The sequence below is a fragment of the Ammospiza caudacuta genome, chromosome Z (genome assembly GCF_027887145.1).
Source record: "Ammospiza caudacuta isolate bAmmCau1 chromosome Z, bAmmCau1.pri, whole genome shotgun sequence".
Classification (NCBI taxonomy): Eukaryota; Metazoa; Chordata; class Aves; order Passeriformes; family Passerellidae; genus Ammospiza; species Ammospiza caudacuta.
Genome location: NC_080632.1, coordinates 70,694,026 through 70,713,220, shown reverse-complemented (window position 1 = coordinate 70,713,220; position 19,195 = coordinate 70,694,026). Strand labels below are relative to the sequence as shown.

At 37.6% G+C, this 19,195-nt stretch overlaps 1 protein-coding gene across 1 annotated transcript; it reads left to right on the top strand.

Moving 5' to 3' along the window:
* The first annotated feature begins 1,789 nt into the window (after positions 1–1,789).
* Positions 1,790–18,075, top strand: ANXA1 (annexin A1). The gene is made up of 13 exons (XM_058823493.1): positions 1,790–1,847; positions 5,339–5,417; positions 7,666–7,759; positions 8,542–8,636; positions 9,351–9,464; positions 10,053–10,143; positions 11,103–11,182; positions 12,118–12,174; positions 13,495–13,588; positions 14,121–14,216; positions 15,206–15,264; positions 16,154–16,276; positions 17,689–18,075. The coding sequence occupies exons 2-13, from the start codon at positions 5,352–5,354 to the stop codon at positions 17,746–17,748; spliced, it is 1,029 nt and encodes a 342-aa protein (XP_058679476.1). The 5' UTR covers positions 1,790–1,847; positions 5,339–5,351; the 3' UTR covers positions 17,749–18,075.
* Positions 18,076–19,195: the final 1,120 nt, after the last annotated feature.

The window sequence follows — 19,195 nt, the reverse complement described above, 5'->3', positions numbered from 1 at the left end:
AATAGACAGGGGAAACATTCCCAGAGAAAGTGTAAAAACAGAGATTCTGGCCAATACCTGAGTCAAGTGAAATAAAACTGCCAGTGTCATTCTGATATGGAATTTGGGTGGGCTAGAGTAATCTGTACATCACACATCATAATTAAATAAACAAATCAACATACACCTGACAGCTTGCTCAGTTTCATTTTCAGCTGGTAGGCCCCTTCAATTCTTCAGTTTACCGAAAACATCTAAAACACTTTTGTCAAATGATATATTAAATGCACAGGGGGAAAGGAAATAACAAAGCATTGGAGAAAATTGCTCTCATAGAATCAGGGTGGCTGGGAACTCCCTGGGGACCAGAAGTGTTCCCATGGGGGTCAGCAGGAAGGGCCTAGCAGCCCCTCCTAACCCATCACCCCAGGAGGAGCAGAAGACCTGGGGTACTCATTCCAGGCATCTGGCACCTCTCTGGGGTGGGAAATGTGACAGGCCATCAGTCCATAGGCTGGGGGGGTCCCACTTTCACTCCCAGCCTTCTGTAAGGCAGCAGGGCAGTGACTCAAGTGGGGAATGAGGGCTGAGCCCCCAGCTGAGGGCAGGTCCTGGGGCTGGGCTGGACTGGCTGCTGTGTCCTTAGCGCTCCTGGAGACTCTCTCCTTAGGCTGCTGGGATGGGGACCTCCTTGAATGTGATGAGCTCGAGATTACTCTGAGCAGCACACATTTTGGCGTATAGAGAAAGATGTAAGTTACGCTGGAACATCCATGTGTGTTATTTTACCTTTGAGAAATTTGTGAGGATTTCCTCTAATAATTACCATCAGTCTGTTCCTCTTTCTCCTCATAGAATTAATTGTTAGACATGGGTTTCAAGGGCAGACTGCATTTCATGTATGCCCGTGTGGGGCAGATCAGCCATACTGGGGGTACTTGTGCATTGCAGCCTGTCAGCAGGAGGAGGATGAAAGTCTGCTGGGAGCCCTATCTGCCCACTGCAAACACTTCTGGCTCAGCAATAGGTATTTCTTCACTGGGCATCATGCTCCAGGCCAATCTGAGATGTTAGTGATGGTGCTGTGCTGTGCTGGCTTGGCAAAGAAGTGCTTGCAGTAAACCACTTCTAACAGATATACCCTCATCTTGGCAAATCACTTTTATTTTGAACTTCAGAGATTAATCTGATTGTTTCAATCTCTTTCTAATTATGTAGGTACCAATTATTTCCCTTATATTAGATATGCCTTTTTCCATGAGCTTCTTTTCAAGAAAAGAAAAAATTATTTAATTAAATACTAGACATGGCTTATTCCTGGGTTATTTCTGCATGGACCCATGGGCAAAAGCTGCACAGCTGATAGCCACCGGATCTCCGTTAAGTGAGGATGCTGCCTTGACTCTTCATTGTTTCTTCTCTCAAAGTTCCACTGAGCAAAGATATATGTTAATATGTTCACTTTTGAAATTATATCACACATTAAAATGTGAAGAGAATTACTCAAATTTTGTTTTCTTAATATTTAATCGTGTGATCCCAAAAGATTTACGGCAATTTATTAAAAGTGGGTATGTGGCTAGGGCAGGAGAGGAGAGCTACCCTGGCTTGCTCATTTGATCTCTTTTCCCTTCTGAAATTTGCTCATACTTTCGCCAGCGCATAGTTTCGCAATGACTTTTTTTTTTTCCTAATGTTTCTCGACTTTGGGTGGCACCCAGACCTAGCTGCTGCAGATGATTACTTGGGCTGTGGAAACACTGGTTGCTGGGTGGAGTTTCCTGCACAGGCTACAAAAGCTTTGAGAGCCCTGTGCTCCTTTGCTCCGGACTGTGCAGCCCTGCGAGGCAGTGCTCGGGAGGAGGAAGGTAGGATTTTGTAGTTCATCATTGCTCTCTGTAGACCCAGCACTTTAGGAGTTGTATGCTGAATTTGTCAAGTGACCTGGTGCAAACTTTCTGTGGGTTTGACTTGTTGTCAGGGAAAAAGACGGGTGCGGGCAGGAGAAATTCTTTCCATTCTGAAACATTTTACACAAGGGCTTGGGCAATGATTGCTTTTATTTAATGCAATTAAATAAAGGGAATAAAAAATGGGTAAATCTTCAAAAGCAAATTTATTTGGAGTAGACAATTTCGTATGCTTTCTCTTTGCCTTTTTAACAGGCTGCTATAGAAATCTGTGGTAAAAACAAGAGTTCCTAGAAAACTACTGTCCTGTGTATGTAAACATGAAAAATAGAAACAGCTGTTGATACTTTAACAAGAGTTTGCTGCATTGTGACTGTAGAGGAGTCATTGTTCATGAAAGTGATGAGAATCAAATCTCTTAGAAATCAAAATAGAAATAAAATTTTAGAAATCAAACCAATGTTTTAGAAACATAAGAGCAAAATCCTACTTTTCTGACTAAGAACTTGGCAAAGCCATGTAAAAGCTGTATCATCTGGAGTTCTTCGTGCTAAATCTTTCCATAGAATTTTACAAGGATGAGGCTGTTTTTCTCTCTGATGTTTCCATATTCAGCAGATTTTCCACTGCAAAGTAAATGACTATATTAGATTTCCTGCCTATTTTTCTTACTGGGTGACATGATTGTAATTTACATCAAGATCCTGTTATTGAGCCTTTGAAAGTAACCAGGCATCTAACATGCTTCATGATATGGTTAAATAAGCATAGAAAAATGCTGTCATTTGACACAGACTGTAGTGTAAAAATCTAGTTGTGTAAAAATCTAAATCTAAAATTTAAATATGTTTAATAAAGAATTTTCACAAAATATTAAAAATTTGATTGGTCCTGTTTAAGGGTGCATCTTCAGGGGATTAAGAGCCAGGCAGAAAGCAATATTGTGGTGATTTTTGTGAAGCAACAGTTAGGGCTTTCAGTCTGGATGTCTGTCTGCTTTTGCAATCCCATTGTGTTGTTGGTCGTTCCAACCGGGAATCAGTAGCTTTAGTCCTTTTAATACCACATTAAAGTGGTATTTGGATTGAATGTATCCCTTCTAAATGTACGTATTGTTTACATGATCTCTTTGCCTTTTAGAGTGGCAGAACAAAGTATTGGGCAAGACCTTGTCTCCATTAGGGGACTGGCTGTCTTCCTAGATTCCAGCCTTCTTTTTTCTTATCGGCTGTAGTTTCTTTCAAAGCAGAAGAAGAATTTTATATTAAGTTGGTTTCTTACCTGGCGAAGCTAATTTAAGCAAACTAAGGTCTTCAGCTTCCCCCAAGGGCTGTTGGCTACTTTGACTTATATTAAAATTGCATTATTTCTTTACTAGATGGAAATAGATGGATCTGCATGCCAATGTCTTCATTTCAAAAGAAAAAAAAAATTAAAAGTTTTTAAGGCACAGACTTCTTTTTCTTACTGTATCATTTAAGCCAGAAAAGACATGAAGTTTTAGAGGCTTAATAAACCCAATTTAGTGTAGTCTAGTAGCCTTCTGCTCCAGCAAGCCCCAAAGGCATGGAAACCTTTAGAGCTTGGTGTCACAGGTAGGTGTGGGAATATGTAGAAGAAAGGGATGTGCTTCCTGAAGCTAGCTCTCTCTGAATAGGGTTACTTTATCAGGAAAAACACACTTCTTCTCAGATGTGGTGCTGGGAGACTGAATCTTGTTGCATAGTTTGGAGTGGTTCTCTGCTCTGTGGATCAGTTAGTCAGCAGACATAGCAGGACATGCCAGCCTTGATGACTCAGTGTACCCAGAATGGAGACTGTGTAAAATGTGTTCCCATCCCCTGCATGTGGCCTCCATGTGTGCTGCTACAAAATGCAGCAGAATTCTGGGCACCATACTGCTTCATCTGCCCCTGCTAACTTCAGTCCACAAAAGGGTGCAGGAGTCACTCTGACAGCTTGAGAAAAGTGCAGGTTGCAATTGTGATGTGAGCATGCTTTTCTGATCCTGAATAAATAGTAGGTCGAAAAAGTTGATCCTTCAATCTGACTGAATATTCTGTCCATTATTTACCCAGTTAGACCTACTCTAAATAGCATACAAATACAGATTTTAAATCAGTTTCAGCTTTTCTGACAGCACAGGCAGAGCTAAATTTCTTCCTGAGGGGAGGAAACAAAAACAAGAGTTTTTTGGGGAAGAGAGAATATGGCTGGCTCTTACTTTGGAGAGAGCTGCAGGCAGGCTGTGTGAGGTATTTGTCACTTTTTTGGCTGCAGTACAGAAGCAAGCTTTACAGTTCTGCTGTGAAGGAAAGAAAGAGGTGGGCTGCAGCTACACTCCCTGGTCCTCAACTTGTATCAAGTCAAAAGGCTGGTCTCTGTCCTTCCTACAGGACAGCGGGGATGTGTTAGCAACATAACTAACGTAATTTTTTATAATTGTGTGTATGATCTGTACTCCAAGACTGCAAAAAGAATTTTGTCTTTTAACACCAGTTTCAAAATCAGTCTTGTTTACTCAGCAATACTAGTCATTGCTTACATGTATGCTTAAAAACCAAGTCTTCCCTAGAGCTTGCTGAGGAAGAGTGTTTTTAAAAAAAAATCCAGTTTGAATAACTTTATTTGATAAACCATTTCTTTCTTCTTTCTATTTCCTCACTATTTCAGTTAACAAACAGAATATTCCCCACACCAGCAACTGAAGTTGTTATGAAGCAAGCTATTCATTATTTTTGAGTACTTAATGTCACATCACTCTCATTGTTTCCTTTTCTGCATAGGGAAGACTTTTGGGAAAGTTGGGTGGACTTTCTTTCTGATTGGTAAAAAGCAAAACTTATTTTTATTTCCTCTTCTTAAATCAATAATGATTTATTATTATTATGTAGAAATTGTAGAAAATAGGTAAAAAAAGGCAATGTATATAAAACTATCCAGATTTACTCATCTTCCTTAGAAAATGTCTAGTCAAAGAAATTACATGAAAGTATATTAACAAGGAATTTCTTTTTCCCTAACGTAATACACAAGAACTCCAATGTCTGTAAACGATGAGACAAGAACCCTTGCTTACCAGTGAATTTCAAAATGATCAAACTAAATGGGCATAGATGATAGATTAACTAACTGGTTTGTAGTAACTTCCCTTTGCAATTAAGTGCTAATGCTCGTGTATTACCATAAGCACATATATAGTACTACTGCTGCTCTTATCTAAAACTTCTGAAAGTAGCTGGGAATGTAGGGGTGAGCCGGCAGATGTGGAGCATCACATCACTCATGAAACATCAAAGTTACCTGCCTCCAATAGCACAGGCCAGTCACCATGTGGGACATTAACCATGACAGGTCATTGTGCTAGAGAAGTGGTTTTGAGGGTAGGAAATCTTGAGTTGCACTGATGCTGAAAATGATGAAAAATTGTTTGATGCATCTCTTCCCAGAAACTCTGTCAACATGGCTATGGTATCAGAATTTCTGAAGCAGGCATGGTTCATTGACAACCAGGAGCAGGAATGTATTGTAAGTATTATCAGCTTTTGAGACCACCATGTTTATTTGCTTGTGGTCTTACAAGTGGTTTAAAGACAGCCAAACATCATCTTTCATACATGCAAATGGAGGGAAAACAATGGCAAAACTCCAGCAGATTAGAACCGCAACCTAATTTTATTGCAGTGTATAGCCTAATGTAACCATATAATATAGGAAGTTTGCTACAGGGTGAAAAATTGCTCTTATTTGCACCTCTCAGTCCATTTATCAATTCCTCAGCAGAGCTAGTTAGTGTGATTAAACTGTAATTCCCAGTCACTGACTGACTCAGATCAGCCTCTTTAATGTACTAATGTGATGCTGAGTTGTGTGAACATGTATGAACGTGTCCAGGTAATGTATGTGAAAAAACCAGGGACTCTTTGGCTGAGGTCTAGGAAGCCATGAGTTGGAACCCAGGAATGTAAAGGAGGAAGTAAAGTCACTAGTATTTATCCTAGCTTTCGTATCATATGTCATGCTCATGGTGGAACAAGCCACAACATGAAATAAAAAACCTCAATGAGTATGGTATTACATTAGAAGGGAGTGATAGGTTGTGAGGTTACTCTGCTAGGATGATATGGAGAATCTTTGTAATAATGAGGTGGAGATATGAAATGAAAGCAAAGGTAAAGCAGTACGTTGTGAAATCACACAAGTTCCCAAAAAAACTTACAATTTGAAAACAAAATTTTCTAGGGTAAATTTCAGTAAACAAAAGTTTTCTGCTCTAGGCCCTTGTAGATTTTGTAATTTTGACTCCATAACATTTTGTGCACAAACCTTTGGCTCCACCGTCCTATTCCAATTCCATTCCCAGGGTCCTGAGTCATTCTTGGCTACAGTGGTTACCAAGACTTTTGTATTGCTGGTAGATAAGTTTGGCATGGAAACCAGCATACAAAGGTTAGCCTGCAAGATTGAGAAACAGGCAGTGAGACAGTCCCACTCCTTTGTCGACTTAGCAGACAAGACGCAATGATCTCTTGAAAAGTATGCTGGAGACTAAAGATGCCCAGATTTAAATAAGAGATTTAAATATGATGTTTAAGTATCTCTATGCTAGAGATTTAAGTATGCAGTCTGTCTGCTCTCTTACAACTCCTAGTGAGACAATTGTGTAGGGAGATGAGCATTTAATCATCAGATGCTAGAAGTGTACAAAATTCAGTGCAAACTGTTTTATGTAAAATATGTACTCATAAAACCTTGCCCTTTCTTTTGGAGTATTTTATTTTAATCGCAAAGGATTAAAGAACTTGAAATAGTTTTTGAAACAAGAAAAAGACTATAGGAGATTCTGAATCATCTAGCTAAACTAGTGGTGTCTTCTAATAAGAAACCTCGTTGCATATCACAACAATGGGAATTTTCTATAAATCTTTCATCCAAGAATCTTTGAGCATTTTATGATTCTGTAATAGTAGTTAATCAGTTAATAGTAGTTAAATCAGTTATTTAGAGCTGTTGAGGTGAGTGCTGTATGAGTTATTTAGTGCTGTTAGTCCTACCTGTAACTTGATGTGTCACATTGCTGACATAGTACAAGCCAAATGATCTGATGTACAGTTCCCAGAGATCTTCAGACATTGACTAGGGAGTGCCCATGTAGGAGCAGATTCACCAAAATCAGCTAGTGGACAATGTTTTGCAAAGGCTGTGGCTTACGTCCAAAGTTTCAAAGAGGCTGGGCAAGAGGTCTCCACTTCCTTGCAGGGTTAGGCTTGGACACTTCCCCGAGATCTTGAATGCAAGAAATGTTTGAAAGCTTAGATATGAATCAGCTGAGGACACCTGCAATGTGATAACACAGTCAGTTTGCATAAGATAAGCAAAGAAAATAGCACTTTACTGGAAGTGCCTTTAGAATTTAATTTTGTGTTTAGAGTCTTTAAAATTTGAGCATAATTTCCTAATTATGATAGTTAATTATTTTCCTATGCAATCCAACTTACACTAAGATATAGATGTTCAGGTACCTTAACTAATTTATGAAGTACTTTTTTGTTTAATATGAGAGCTGTGAAAGGAATAGATCCAATGCATGTCCATTATTGAACCTGTTCAATTACCTGTAGCTACAAAACTGTATGTTCCCTGATAATAAAGGGCAATCCCAAATGCGTAGTTTATTTGGGCATTCAAAACTGCTTCTAGACAAAAATATTCTTTGGTAAGAGCAATATTTTTCTTGTTTCTGTTTTAAATGTTAGTTTTTATTTTCCATCTGCAGAAGAGCTCAAAAGGTATCCGTGGAGTACAGACATACCCAAATTTTGATCCATCAGCTGATGTTGTTGCTTTGGACAGAGCTATTACTGTAAAAGGTAAGAGGAGTAAATATTTAACTTACTACATTAGGACTGTTCCTTAGAAAATTTTGAGAATAGCACTGAATAAAATATGGGAGCAAGAGGCAGTGACAAGTGGGAGAGGTGCCTCTACTTTTAAAAGCTTGGCAATACATTAAATTATGCCACTTGGTGAAGAATCTCAACTCTTTGATAGCCTGATTTTGTATTATGCTTCCAGACCTTAATGCTATATTAAAGTTCTTGAATATGTTGAAGGAAGGATTGAAAAAATTTAAATTCTAGGGAAGGAAATAATATTGCAATATACCATACTAATACTTTTTGTCTTGATTTCCATAGAATTCCTGCAAGAGGCGGTGATTATGCTGATAATATATTGTGTGCTTCTGTTACATATCTGTCTTTTAATGAAAATCACATTTGGTGCTTTGTGCTTCCCAAGATTTTTCAGTTTGACTTACTGAGATTAAAGGAGAATGTCATCTAATGTGCTTTTCAATGTGGGTTGTGTTTGTTTGGGGTTTTTTAGGGTTTTTTAGTTTAGTTGAAGATCTACACTCAGAACACTCTAAGACTTCTTGTATGAAATTTCTGTGTCCTACATGGATCTATTTATTTGGTTTCTTAGCTACATAACTAATCTTGTTAGTTTGTAGACAATAACAACTTTTCCTTTGGTTGAATTTTGAGTTTGTCAAGAAATCAAAATATGAAATAAAGCAGATAAAATAATTTAACTGGCTTAATGATGCATATCTTTTCAATATATTGGAATTTTGTTTGTTTATTTAAAGGTGTGGATGAAGCCACCATTATTGACATCTTGACAAAGAGAACAAATGCTCAGCGACAGCAGATCAAAGCTGCCTATCAGCAGGCTAAAGGAAAGGTAAAGTATATCAAACCAAGCTTAATTTTCACTCAGATTATCAAAGTTCCTCCTGGCTCAAATGGTATAGATGAGCAAAGATAGAATACTGAGTAGGATAGGAGAATTGTAAGACCGTAACACTTTTCCACAAACCTACCAATGCTGCTATAGGGAGGGGCTTCTAGTGATTTTAGAACAGTTTTGGATAGACAGTAGAATAAACCAGATTTTAATTTTTTTTCACCGCACTTGAATTTAGGTCAAATTAGAATATAGTCTTTACCTTCAGAACTTGTGGTTTTGTTTAGGGCGAGATTACATATGTTCACTTCAAACTTTATGCAATAAACAATGAGTTCAAATGTTACACAAACAAACAACTCAGCCATAATTGTAAGAGTAATATGACATTATCTTCTCTGAAGAACGAGCAGCCTGTTTTGAGAGTCTTCTTCGGATGCTGTAAATATTTCAATGCAGTTGAACTGCAATGTGTGAAAGCACTCCAGAATACTTACTGAAAAACTCTGCCTGACACTTTAATTAATGTAAAGTGTCAAATGTGACAAATTTGAAACTTGAAGTAGGGCTTCATAATTCTTTCTGTTATATATAGGAATGATGTAGACTTAGATTGATCAGAGGCCAGACTTATGTTTGGACTGCGACTGAACAGCAGCTGCACTTCCACCATTCATTAACTTGGTGTCTTTCTTATTCTTCCTGAAACAGAGTCTAGAAGACGCTTTGAAAAAAGCTCTGAAAGGCCATCTAGAAGATGTTGCTGTGGCTTTGCTGAAAACTCCAGCTCAATTTGATGCTGAAGAATTAAGAGCCTCTATGAAGGTAAGGCAAAATCTTCAGAGAAGAACTTTCCTAGAGAACATTTGTGCTGATCAAGGCCTGTAAATAACACTGGACATAGATTTCAAGGTTTGTGCATTATCTTTATTTTAACTTAATTTTGTTAAATAAAATTTTTGTATTGGCAACTCAGTTTATGAAAACGACCCAGTAATCCCTGCTGAATTTCAGAGTTAGAGGAGATTCGTTTGAGAGAATGAACTCCTTCTTTCCTTCTGAAAACTGATTGTTAATGGGAGCCATAGCACTTTCATTAGTGTTTACATAGGAGAGAGAAAGAAAAAAGGGAAGGAGGTATTTTCTCTTCATAGATTTTACATTCTTATATTTCATGTGCACTGTTTGATCCTTTTAGCACTTCCTTTTGACACCAGTGTATTGAATGTGATAAAAAATTAATTCTAAAAGAGCTGAAATTACATAATATAGAAGCACAACATGTTTAATTTTTATTTCTCATTCCATGTGGTGTCTTCAAAGCCAAGACAATGATTTTCATCTTATTTCTGTTACAAATTTTAAGTTTGTTCTTTTGAATAACATCTCTAAAACTTCAATCACTTTTATCAGGGGCTTGGAACTGATGAAGATACCTTAATTGAGATTCTGGCCTCAAGAAACAACCAAGAGATCAGAGAAGCCAGCAGATACTACAAAGAAGGTAATTCAGAGCAAGAAAGAAGTATTAAGAAGCAAGAAAGAAGTTATACCATTGTATAACCCTATAGCAGACACATTGGATTCACAACCTCTCTTAGTATGAGGAGCTGAGAACAAAATGGGAGGCAAATGAAGCCTCACAAAAATTTGACAGGGCTGCTGTGAGGGAGATCAAGGTGACTTTTGCTGAACTATGTCAATCCCAATAGTGAAGGAAAGGATACATCACCACTGCTGGGATTGTGTTGGTCTCATGAATTGTGGAGTCATACATTCAGATGTTTTCTTGTATGCATGCGAAGACAAGCTGCTTTTCTTCACCCGTAACTAAACCTTGGCTGATATTTTAAGATAAAAGCATAGGCTTGAAAAAAAAAATCTTACTGAGTCAGCAACACAGACGTGTTAGCAGTAGGTGCAGCCAGTGAACTGCAGGGGAAGTCACTTGAAGAAATTACTACAATGTAATGTGGTGTCTCTATGTATTGTCTAATCGAATCCTGTTTTCTGAGATTATGAGGTAACTTTTACCAAGACATTTCTTCTTAGATGCCTATATTAAAAGCTTGATTTTTTGGGTGAGTTTTGTGCTTGAGTTCAATACTGATAAGAGCAGCCAGAAGTAAGGATGTAAAAGAAAAAGGCTCAAAACAAGGTTTGTGTATTTTACAAGCAGAAACCCGAGACAGTGCTACCCACAAGACCTTAGAGATGGACACTTGTCAGCACATTTTAGGTTTAACTTCCAGTTTCAAGCACATCTCAGGATTTAAAGGATATGTTATAAATAAATTCCTTTACTTGAAACCAAATTAAAAGAAAACCATATTCCTAGTGGGCATTTTAAAGTGGGAAAATTAAGAAAATACTGAAGAAGATCATAGAATGGTTTGATGGGACCTTTAAGGATTATGTAGTCAACTTAGTTGATAACTTCAAAACAGAACTATTTGATTGCAGTGCTGAAGAGAGATCTGACACAAGACATCATCTCTGACACATCTGGAGACTTTCAAAAGGCTTTGGTTGCTCTAGCCAAGGTATGCTATGCTTAAGCATTTTGAGTGACAATATCTATAATCAAAAATCAATGTTCTCAAGACTGCTTTAGAGAGATGTGTAATGAATAAAGATTTAGGCAAAATTTATTTATTTATGTTGCTTTTTTAAACTCTCAAATCCTAGACCGTTAGAAACTGTCCTTAAACAAAATATAATGAGATTTTATCTCAAATGCCTTTTAAAACTTTATTGTAAAACAATATTTCTTTTTAATCAGTTATGCTTTTAAGACTTTTTTTATGTTATATTTAAGCACTAGAAAAAATAACAGGCATACTGTCAGGTCAATTGACTAGAAAAAGAATATATTTTTAAAATTAGAGAAATAAAGTTCTTTTCTTTCTTGTTAATGAATGTTCTGGTAGTTAGATAATGGGACAAGGGCAGGGAGTTAACAAGTAGACGATTTATTTTGTATATTTGCATTCAAAATTAGATGAGTTCAAACAGTGGATCTTCCCAAGTAAAATACCCTTTTAAAATGAATAAATATTTGATTTTTGAGTGCACGTATATGAATCTTGTACTCGCATACAGGATGATTTTTTGATACATCCATGTGCATGGTTTAGAATTCCAGTTTTAAATTTCAAATCAACTTGAAAGGATCTATTGAATGATCATCAGGGACCAGGTCACAGGTTTGAAGCCTGTAGTTTTATGTCAAGAAACAAATACTTCCTGTGGATTTTTAGGCAGGAATTAAGGAATAAGTCACTGATGTATGTAGAAGAATGTTCTCTAATTACAAATAAAACAGTTTTATTCACAGGATGATTCACGTAACAGCACCTATTTCCAGTTATGTATTGGATTATGTATGAGAGTGGTGCTGCAGAAGTCTCAAATGCTGAGCTTTAGTGAACTGAATGATTGTGAAAACCAGTGAAATTTTATTTATTTCTTTATGCAGGGTGACCGATGTGAAAACCCTCACGTGAATGATGAGCTTGCTGACAATGATGCCAGGGTATGGTCATGGGCACTTTGCAGAACTTCTTCTGACTTATTGAGATTCCTCTGGCTGTCTGAACCCTCTGCATTGCAGTCCTGACAGATTTCAATGTCATACAGCAATCATTTCTGAGGAGATAGTATTTTACAAAATTCATGAAAGTTAATATATGACGGAAATTAGATATTCACCCTGATATCTAGCTTCAGAAACATTTCTGCAGGACCTCGTCTAGCTAATGAGAAGCATGAAGACCATTTGAAGTTCAAGTCAACAGGTGGAGGAATCAGACCCAGTCTTGCTTCTGTATAAAAGAGTTCTTGAATCAAGGAACAAGGGTGTGCTCATCTATATTCAGATCTGCTACCATACACTGGTCATTGTGAACTCCACAGTATGTTAGATAGTGGTATTGCTTTTTAGTGATGGATGTTTCAAGATTATTGGTAAACCTCACAGTCATTTCTCAATAATTCTAAAATAAGCATCTGATCTTTTTCTTACTTCTTCCAAATTAGCGGGACTATCTTTGCTAAAATCTTGATAAAACTCAGCAGTCCTTGCTGAGTTTTCACCAACAAAATGTTACATCACAGTTACAATTTAAGTTTAGATGACTTCAAATTGATTTTTTTAAAAAACCCAGCCAAGAAAAGGCCATTGAGAAATATTGCTTTAATTCCCGTTACATAAGGAGCTTAGTTCTGTAATGAGCCCTGGATGTGAAAGCAAATTAATACTTTTCCTAAGTTCAAAAGTTCATCATTGTTTATTTTGATGCAGAGTGTTAAATCTTCATGCTGTGTGGAGGTCTTTAATTTTTACCCTTAGAGAGGTTTGAGGAGGTGAGGAAAATGGAGGATACTGATTTGGCTTTTACTTTCCTGAAAGTAAAAGTGACTCCTGGAAAGATGAGGAAGTACTTAATAGATAGGTTTCTCCTACATATTGCACCAGATAGTTGCAGAGGTAATGTAGTCAGTGTTATGAAATCCTACCAGTCCTGAGGCTTTCGTGCAGACTGCTGTCATGACAAGTGAAAAATAACTTCGTTCAGGAATGTAGTACACCCAGGAAAGCTAGATGATGGTCGTAAAATGTCTGAAAATATGTTTTCATATTGTTGCATAGTGTTTTCTAGATACTATTAAGACATAAGTGAAGTATGAAGTGTTATTTGACAGAGCTGGAGTTAGTCTGAGGTAGAGTTTTGATCTGGATTGGATCAAGGGCCAGTGTTCATTACTAACAAGCAATGGCCCTCAAAATACAGTATTCCTGTTTGAGTTTTACTATTTTGATATTGACCTTGTGACCTTCTTTTCTTTATGACAGGCCTTGTATGAAGCAGGAGAGAAAAGGAAAGGAACAGATATTGGTGTGTTTGTAACTGTTCTTACTACGAGAAGCTACCCACATCTTCGAAGGGGTAAGTTGAACAAAGCTCCATGCTTCTCTGGGATGATTTTTGAACATTGTCTCGTCATGAATTCAGAGAAGATGTAGATTATCCAGACATTGAAGTATGCCTGCAGACTAAGGGTGTGGTTGGCAGCCTAGCTGTTCTTTCAGTAGCAGAGATGAGCAATATCATTTAGGCTATTAAAAAATCTGAAGTCTCAACTGGGTTGTGATCACAGTGCCAAGCAATGGCAGCTCCCCAAAGTGGTCTTGCTTCTTAGCCAGTTTCCCCTAGACAGGGGGCTATCACACCGTGTCTGGGCCAGTCAGTTGGCCACCCCTACTCCAGCCAATGGGAAGTGAACCCTTCCATCCTACCAAAGTCCCGTTCCGTATGCCGACTCCATCAGCAGTACCTGGCGTGCGGTTACACTGCTCTTTACACTGTGCTGTCTGAAGAAAGTGAGAAGGATGACCCACAAACAGTCCTCTGCTGCAGCAGTGAGGACAGAATAGGGCAGAGACAGAGCAGGGAGAACACTGTTCTTTCCATTATTTAGTCTTTCAGAAGTACACCAAATACAGCAAGCATGACATGAACAAGGTACTGGATTTGGAGCTGAAAGGTGATATTGAGAATTGCCTCACTGCCCTTGGTAAGTGGTTCTGCACATTGAAACCTGCTGTATGTTCCGACTAAACCTTTTATTTTTGCCATAATTGCTCTGATCAGAAACTGTTCTGTACTTACCCTGCTTCACTGAGCTGGCTAAATAATACCTTGTAAAGTCTAATCTAGTCTTGGTGATTTAATTGACGCACCTAAAATAAGTTGAAGTTGATGAATGAGTAGAAATACCTCTCCCAATATTTGGAAGGGTCTTTTAATGGGAAGAGATGAGCTATTCAACATAGGAATAGCTTTAAAAGAAACCCGTATGCCAAAAGTGCTGTCAAAACAGGTACAGTTTGTATCAAAAATCCAATAGTTTTAAACCCGTCTTCAACCAAAGCCACTCTTCTCTAAGTTCCATGTTGCAAGAATACTTATAATACTGGTTATTAAAAACATTAAAAAACATTCCTTCGGTGGTTTTGTTCAAGCAAATGTTCATACAAAATTAGTGACTGTTGTTCATGAACAGTAAGGTAAGGAAGGGACTCCCTCTTACCAGTGGATCAGGAATGTGATTGGGAACCAGGCCCTCACCTTGTTCTTAGCTTTTGTATCACAGTCAAATATACTTTGGATAAAAGAATAATTTTCATCAGATTGCTCTTAGTATCAAAATTGAACTACAACTTGGTTTACAGAATATCAGATTTCAACTTCCAGCTCTGCTATAGGAGGCATAAATGTTTTCACATTTTTCTTCTTGGGAATTGCAACACCTTTATTAATTTTAGGGCAGTAAACTAGGGAGAAATGTGTTGTTTTTATGGTAATTATTCTCCCCTGACTGAATTGCTTTCTGAGTAAACAGAGGAAAGGATCTTACTGTCCTCATACATTATGAAGAAAAGTAATAAAGAAGTACATAAATAGGGTATGTGGGTAGGAAAAATGAGAGGGTTTTGAAAGTGTTTTATTATAATTTTATTACATGTATAACAGAAGTGACTTTGTCTCATTGCTTCATTACAGTAAAGTGTGCCACAAGCAAGCCAGCTTTCTTTGCAGAAAAACTCCATTTGGCAATGAAGGTAATCTAAATAAAGATGATCTCTTTGTAAACATGAGGTGCTTTATAAGCTGAAAAATAAAAAGTTAGCTAGAGGTCTCTAGGCCCTTTGTTGTAGAAAAAGTTGTAGAAAAAGGCTTCAGAGGGAAATTCAGAGTATTTCTCTTGCTCCTTTTATTCCTTCCTTTGAAGCTGGAGACTTTCTTTTGGAGGAGTTGTCTGTTTGCTGTAATATGCTCAGGGGGGCATCTGTCCATCCACACATATCTTTTACTGTTACAGGGACAGGAAGCAGACTGGAACCCTTCTTACGAAACAACAATTATAGTAAAAAGGGAAAAGGAGAGCAGTTATAGATGTTAGCAGGAACCTTGTGGAGGGCTAATCTATAATGAGAAATTCATGATCCTTCTGGCAAGTTTGGAGCCCATAGTTAGTGAGGCAGCTGATGATCATGAAACAGTCCAGTATGTAGGTATTGTCATAACCCCTGTGACTTGGTTAGGAGCCATATGGGAAAAATTAAGTGAAACATTATGAAAATGCAGATCACTGCGCTATTAAAAGAGTAATTTAAAAAGGCAGTTAAGTCTAGGCTGTCCCTAATGTCGAGCAAGCACAGTGAAGGACATGTCTGTTTTTAGGAAACAGCTAAGGAAATGTCTAAAAATACTAAAAACCGTAAAAACAACAGGGTGGAGGTAGCCTATCAGGCATGATTTTGTGCTCATAGGGCAGATATGAGACCTCCCTGCTACAAGAGATACTAAAGGAAAAGGAAAGGGGTATGTTCATCTATAAAGAAGTCTGATGGATTAACCTAACTTGATCAAAAAGTATTTCAGTGGTAAAAGTAGCATAATTCTTTTCCCTCCTTTTTCTCCCCTGTTCTTCTTTGTTTGTTTTAACAGGGTTCTGGGACCCGGCACAAGGACCTCATCAGAATCATGGTTTCGCGCCATGAGGTGGATATGAATGAGATCAAAGGCTATTACAAGAGTCTGTATGGCATCTCCCTCCGCCAAGCCATCATGGTAGGTGTTCTCCCACGTGACACGTGAAACACAAAGCAGCCAGATGATTTTTGAAGTCCAGGAAAGATCTGTTAACTTTTCTGCTCCTCAGTCACCAGTTTGTCCTGCACAGCTCATTGTAGACCAATACCTTACGTTTCCAATGGCCCACAGGCTGGGAGACTAATTGCTTTTCCAGGTCAAAGTCGTTGTTGAAAGAGCTGTGGAATTAGTAGTGATGCATGTCTCAGGATATCACCTTACAGTAGAATCCAAGTCTCAAGACATCACCATACAGTAGAATCCAAGAGCTGAAAGGAGAGTACAATATCCCCAAATTCTTGTCCTTGGCAGGAGAGTGGAGATGAGTGCCATGACAGCTCTAAGGGAGGTATTTGGCACAACTGGATATTGTCTTTTAACATTTAGGGTACTCCAGCAAATGAATTTTTAATTTTATTAACATGTATTTGGCCTGTTTCCCCTATGACCTAAGTAAATGAGTTAAACTAACAGAAATACTTTGTTAAAAGGGACTGACCACCCAATGTATTTTCCAGAAAATTCAAGTGGTGAGGGACTCGAAGAAAGCTAAACTGGCCAAGCATCTTTGTGGAGAGTAGTAAACATTACTGAAAAAAAAAAAAAAAGATGCCTTGATTGGAGTAGAAACATACTCCCTACATGTATGAAAATGCCTTTTGGATTTTTATTGATGTCAGCTACTTTTTCAGTTTGGTGCCATAGGTCACTTCAAATCTTCCTTAAGCATGTGTGTTACCTGTAATTTGGTATGTAATTGCACCACCTCATCATGTTCCAAAGTGGTGATTGCATCCAAATGTCTTGAGGCATAGCTTGGCTACACTTTTCATATACCTCTGAAAACTACATTAAAATTAGAGAAAACAAGAAGTGGATTTAATAATTACACTGCATACTTAATGCATATTATCCATTTTTACCAAGTTGAACCAGCAATCCCATGATGAGCAGAGTATCACTGCCCTGTTGGCCTTTGTTTGAGATGCTCCTAGACACAATGTGTGTAAACAGTGTTTTAATATTAATGAGCATTAGACACCACTGATTAAGAAAGAAAGTTTCCCTTTATTTAGAGTAAATCTTAGATAAAAGTCTTCTATGCATCGCTTCCTCACTTATGCCACTAAACCTCTCAACATTTTTACTGGCCTCATCTACCTGTGCTCCACTCTGGAAATGCATGTATTTATTTCTAGATCATACAAATAACTTCAGTGATGGTGCTTGGTTCCAGCTCAGTCTGTGGCTAACTTGTGTTTTATCAAGGGATTAATTTATATAGATGGAGCACTGATATTTGATCAATGTATATTGAATGGTAATTGAAATTTATTTTACTTGAGACCATTATTCTAACAGTTGTCGGGTTTTCATACTTAAATTTACAGGATGAACTCAAAGGGGATTATGAAACCATCCTGGTGGCTTTATGTGGAAGTGATAACTAAGTTTCATGTTCCTGAAATGCACTCAAGCCCAGTTGCTGAAAATCTTTATATTTGCATGTCTATGTAAAACACAGGCTTTACACACAGAGGTTTCTGTGGAATGGCACTTAGTACATACATATTATGTTGAAAACCTGTAATCCAGAATGTTTTTTTTCAATATCCTTGCTCTGAACAGCATCATTATTTCTGGTTGCTGTTATTTATCCTAAGGGAAAGAATGTCCCTAAGTTTCTATACATGTGATTACTTATGAAAATGGTAAAGTTTTCATCTATGCTAAGCAAATAAACTTTTAAAAATAAAATTAATCCATGTGTAACTTTATATATCCTTTGCTGCTATTCTGCATTTAATCTCAAGTTGTGTGAGTGCAGTGTGTGTAAAGGGGAAAATCACTAAACAGCTTAATAAAAAAATAATGTAGTAATATCAAGTATAGCTCTGATCTGCATAACATTTCTTTTTGGCAGAGTGCAACAGGGTTTCAGCCAAAATGTGTCCTTGGTGAGAGCCCAGCCTAACTATTCAACTTCACAATGGGAATGGGGAGCGTGTAGAATTTTAATTTAGGGTAAAGGAGAAGACAAATTTAAATATGCTAATAGTATGAAAACAGTTGTTACCTGTTTACAGGGGCATTGCCAGACAACAGAGGAAATGTTAGTGCATTGCTGCATTTCTCCTACTTTTAAGGCATTTCACTATTTTTTAAAGTATGTATGCGTCTTAGTCAGGGGTAATTGCATTTTGTTTGTAGTCTGTTTTTGTCTACTTCTAAAATGCAAATGCTGATTGTTTTGGAGAGGACAGATTGGTTTGTGTAGTGGTGTATCAAGGAGAAATCACAGTTTTACTGCATGTGAGCTCAATCCCCCCAGATGTTCACTCTTGTCTGAGAGGCATAAGTTTCCCTACAGTTAGGGAACTACTTCCTTAAACATTTAAAAAAACAGAGGTTATTTAGAAAATTCCATTCATATGGCTCTTTCAAATGGCTGTTTCACAACTGCTTTAAATGTTGTGATCTATTTATTGCCATGGAAACTTGCAGCCCTTTATTATAGTCTGGAAACTTTCATACTGCAAAAAATAGGACTGAGGTTAAAGCTTGTGAAACAGAGCACCATCTATTTCACTGCCAGAAGGCCCCGTGATGCTCTGAGTAGAAATGAGAGGTGCTTCTAAACGAAAAACAAAACAAAAAAACCCCAAAGAATTTTAGGTATGCTGACATAAATGGAAGGGTAATTTCCTGGCATCATGAAGGACAGTCCTTGTCTTTAAGAGCTATACTGCAAAGTAAAGGGGAGAGACAGAATTAAATGGACCAACACAAATAATTTTAGTTTTCAATGAAAATTAATAACAGCATCAGCGTTGAAATATAAGTAAAAGTCTACATATGTGTCATGGTTTGATGCTGGTGCAATGCCAGTGCCCCCAT